General features: G+C 36.0%; 1 protein-coding gene across 1 annotated transcript; it reads right to left on the bottom strand.

The window, feature by feature from the left end:
- Nucleotides 1–796: 796 nt before the first annotated feature.
- LOC136238430 (uncharacterized) lies at nt 797–3633 on the bottom strand. Its single transcript, XM_066028895.1, has 5 exons — nt 3535–3633; nt 1958–2012; nt 1732–1862; nt 1558–1684; nt 797–1496 (listed from the first exon to the last, which is right to left on the bottom strand). The coding sequence occupies exons 3-5, from the start codon at nt 1767–1769 to the stop codon at nt 960–962; spliced, it is 702 nt and encodes a 233-aa protein (XP_065884967.1). The 5' UTR covers nt 1770–1862; nt 1958–2012; nt 3535–3633; the 3' UTR covers nt 797–959.
- Between the last annotated feature and the right edge of the window lie 900 nt (nt 3634–4533).

Below are 4533 nucleotides of genomic sequence, written 5' to 3'. Positions count from 1 at the left end.
TATTGATTTTTCTACCATAGTACATCCTTTCTGTTAATAGTAAATACCTGTTTGAAATAATATTATGTATATTAAACATGTGTGTATCTATTTGTTTTTCTAATGTGTGTAGAAATATCTCTCGTTTGTCTCATTAGATCTGTCAACACTGGTGTTTTTGGAATTATCTAGACTGTTAGTCAGTACATCACAATGTGCATTGTGATGGGCACTGACTACCAAGTGAGTGTGGCAGATATGTATGTTAACTGCTTAAACCACTAACATTATTATTGGTAATCTTACCATTAAAGTTTAAGCAAGTTTTCACAGATTGTATTACGTACATCTTTGTCTAGGTGTACATGTGTGTGGCGATATTGAAGCACTTGGAAGCTCAAATATAGCAACATACAAACAAGAACAAGATGTTCTAGTTTTCCTGAAGGTATACAATACATGTGTTGTATAAGTGTAAGGAGGGAAAGTTAGGCAATTTTCCACAATGAAGTTTGGCAAAGCAATCAAAGAAATTTGTTTATAGCAAAAAGGATTATAAGATTTGTGGATTTTAGATTTGTGAGATGATGTTTAGTTGCCAAATTTTCCATCACGTCTGCCAAAGTTCTATGAAATGTATCATCTCTGCTATTTTTGTTGTTATTTTCCCTTGCTATACTTACAGAAAAGCAGTCTCAGAGATTTCCATGTGTATCAACATTTTACCTTTGGAGCATAAGTTTAGAAGATTGATTCTACCAGATATGACTCGCCTGGTAAATACACAGCGACCTGGCCACTTCATACACAAGCAAATATCTTTCCTACACATAAACGTATTTATTGCAGGTGCATGTAAATATTATTTCATAGTGAACATGTACGTACAGTTCTAGTGTTTAAAAGCTATCAAACTGTGTAGTGTGCAATAGTTGTGGTGTTTACTGCAAAGTAATCCAAGTCTTTCAGTATTATTCCTTTTATCGGACATATATTGCCACAGTCATTTGAACATGGCGGTTGTGGCCTGAAATAGATGATGGTAGACGACAATTTTCCCACCGACAATCAACAGGATTTGATAGTGAACCACGATATGTGTCACAGTTTTCACCTCTGTGAGCCTCTGGTGACTTTTTATCAAAAGTAAATCCAACAGCATAAGCATTTTCAGGACCTGGCTGTACACCATTTGAAGATGTACACTTGTCCACAATTTTTCTTAGGTCAACACCACTAAGTATGGAACCTCTCCAGTTGTCATCAATTAGACGATTAAACAGACTTGCATAACAGTACACTAAAGTTCCTCTGTGATATGTACAAATCACCTGTTCAGTAGCACCAAATCTTGCTTTGTTGGGTATGTTACACCATCCAGAGGCTTTGGTAGTGCATGGCTTGTAATAGTCACTATAGTAGGTCATTTTGGTAGAGAGGGGAAAATCTTCCATGTAAGAATGTTGCCACACTAATGTCCATCCTCCACCATCTATTTCTTCCATATCACAGTGTACCTGCATGTGATTAAATAGAATAATGTAAATAAGTCTTTTGGCTAGTGTGTGCAAGAAGTACCTTCATACCCTGTACCCAGTAGACTCCACTTCTAACAGGTGCTGTGCAGCTAGATGATAGCTTTTCTTTTATTTGCTTACATGAATGGCCACTGGAAGATTCTGTGAGACCAAATGATGGGACCAGCCTGTATTGTGGTAATGTTGTGCAGTGGATTCAATGGTATAGACTTACAGATATGGAATCCATTCATTGTCCTTGCAAATCCACATTGTGTCAGTTTGGTGAGCATATTTTGTGCTGTAGAAGATTTCTCCTTGCTTAGTAGATTGGCATATTTTGAGAGGAGGAGATGGAATATCTCACTACATGTGTTAAATTTTAATTAACTATTTTCTTTCAACACACAGTATGTACCCAGCCAGACCTGTGCTATATAATGCATTGGTGTGCACCATACCTTTGTAACATTACGATCTTGAAAAATTAATCCTTCGGTTGGTTTTGAAACTGACCTACACATTGTCATAGGTATAGTGAATGTATTATATATATATATGTGACACTGGATTTCCGAAAAGTTACTTTTTACACACAAAATTTGACCCATTTTAAGCTTCACTACTTTTATCATTGCATATACATGTACCATATTTCCTCATATTTAAGCCACATTCTGGTCCTAAATGAAGGTTGGTAGTATGAGATTACAACAGCATAATTTGTAGAACAAGCCTTACTACTGAAACCCGTGACTTGTCAAAAGTATGTCAACAGCAACTGCTACAATATTTTTTAGTTGGTTCATGGATGGATGGATTATAGCCAGAGCTTTTATACAAGGAAATACAATAATTGCCTGAAATTTCCATGAATGCAGCTAAATTAAGTATCTGGCTGCATAATTATTGAAAATAAGTAATATAATTAGTATAAGGAGTGAAGTGTTACATCATTTTGTTTGCTGGCATGTAAAATGTGTGGGAAGTATGTGTTCGTAAATCCAGTTACACATATGTCATCAATTACAGATATATTTGCATAGTATTGTACCGTTAGTACACAATGCACAGTAGCATTACACTCTAGTCTATACTATTGCATAGCATTTTTGGGCAAAAAAACTCATACCTTCATGATCCCTATTCTACAGTACTGCTGTACTTAATGATACAGGTTTGCTTGAGCACGCATTGCTTATTATACCAGTACAGTGTATATAAGCTAAGAGAGTAATGGGATCGTGGTTTTAATTTCCTGCCCAAAACATATCAGCCTAACTTTACCTTCATGCCAACATGGCAGTCTAATCAAGCAATTGGAACCAAAATACCTTTAGAGGAACACAAAATTCTATGGAATGATCATATTTTTGGTAATGACTAACTGACTGATGCCTTCAACCAATAATTCAAGGCTATACAGGCTTGATTTAATTTCAAGTTCGATGTTGCTTCAGCCTGAGACCTACCTTTTTACCAACCCCAGCTGTAAAATACAACATTTAGCTTAAGGGTTTCCAACCTCCATCCTTTGATGCATAAACTGTGATTATGTTGGCGAGCTGTTACGCACTAGTAGGATACTATCCTGTCAGCTATTTGAATACATTTATATATGTGACCAGGCCTGCGAAAATAGGGCATGTGGGCACAAACTACACTCTATTACACTTCAGGTCATATCTCAGTATTGGAACAGACTATTTGCATTCTATAGCTTGCATCATGATCAATTAAATGCTTACTAAGAGCTTAAAATAGCATGGCCATGGCGTAATGGCATATAGAGAGTTATGAATGATGGAAGTTAGAAAAAGTAGACTAAATTCATGTGCCCACATGCCCTATTTTCGCAGGCCCAGTCACATATACCTTTGTAATGTTGCATAAAAAATTATATTTTTCTCCACTATGTATAACTGCGTAGATGCTGATTTGCTGTCAAGCTTCATGGAGTTCATGCAGTACTATACAATTGCAATTCATTATCCATGTGCCCACACTCTATAGTTACATGACTGTATATACAGCTTACCCCTCACTCTGAGCAAACACCATAGCCAAACTCAAAATCACTGCAACTATCATCTCTACTTTCTCCATAAATTTAATTCTTAGCGTTTGCAATCTTAATTTATAATTAATGTGTAAATGTGCACCCATAAAACTTGCTAGTCATATCAATTTGTTTACTTAATAAGGATAATAAACAGGATGTATGGGTGGCACTATTCAGTCAAATAGGCATGATCACATGCTGGAAGTACAACATTGATCATTAACAGTTTAGGAATTATATTTTCATTGTATTTACTAGAAGTCTACCATGGGAACTGGAGTTATACTGTTATGTTATGGTACTTGAGATAATTTATACTGAAGTAGTAGTATTGTTTAGTCGGCACCAATACAACTACCACTACAGTACTTGAGTTATATACAATTACCATGCACAGCTGTGCATGGTATAACCATTTTATAGAATTGTAAATGCTTAACACAATGATCATGAAGTTATAATTCAGCTACAAAATTAGTCCTGCTTACTTCACATGACACATGCACAATGTGGGCATGTACTACCATCAAACTCATAATTTGGGAAAACTATTAATATATATATATATATCATGCACATCATTGTGAGATATGCAATTCAACATTTCAACCCAGTATTATAATAGTTTGGGAGGTCAAACGATGAATTTGAAAATTTTACTTTGAATACAGCTAGCCATAGTGTCTATTCACTTCAATCCATAGCAAGCTAGCTATTGATATAACTATATTTTGAGAACTATTTATGATGGTATCTAACACCAGCACATCACCAAGGGTGGTGGTAGGGTGCATGTGGCCATGAGCTCTCAAGACCACCTGTGCTGTGTCACTGAAAATTAATTAAAGAAATGTACATAGAAAATGGGCAACTGTCCAAGGTTGTTCATGTCTCTAGTCTTGTGTTTCAGCTGACCATGCAGTGGTATTAGAGCATTCCCAGTGGCTGGCACATGTCTCTAGAAATCCACTTGTG

The sequence above is a fragment of the Dysidea avara genome, chromosome 11 (genome assembly GCF_963678975.1).
Source record: "Dysidea avara chromosome 11, odDysAvar1.4, whole genome shotgun sequence".
NCBI classification, from domain to species: Eukaryota; Metazoa; Porifera; class Demospongiae; order Dictyoceratida; family Dysideidae; genus Dysidea; species Dysidea avara.
The sequence above is the reverse complement of the archived record's forward strand: the minus strand, read 5'-3'. Positions and strand labels throughout refer to the sequence as shown.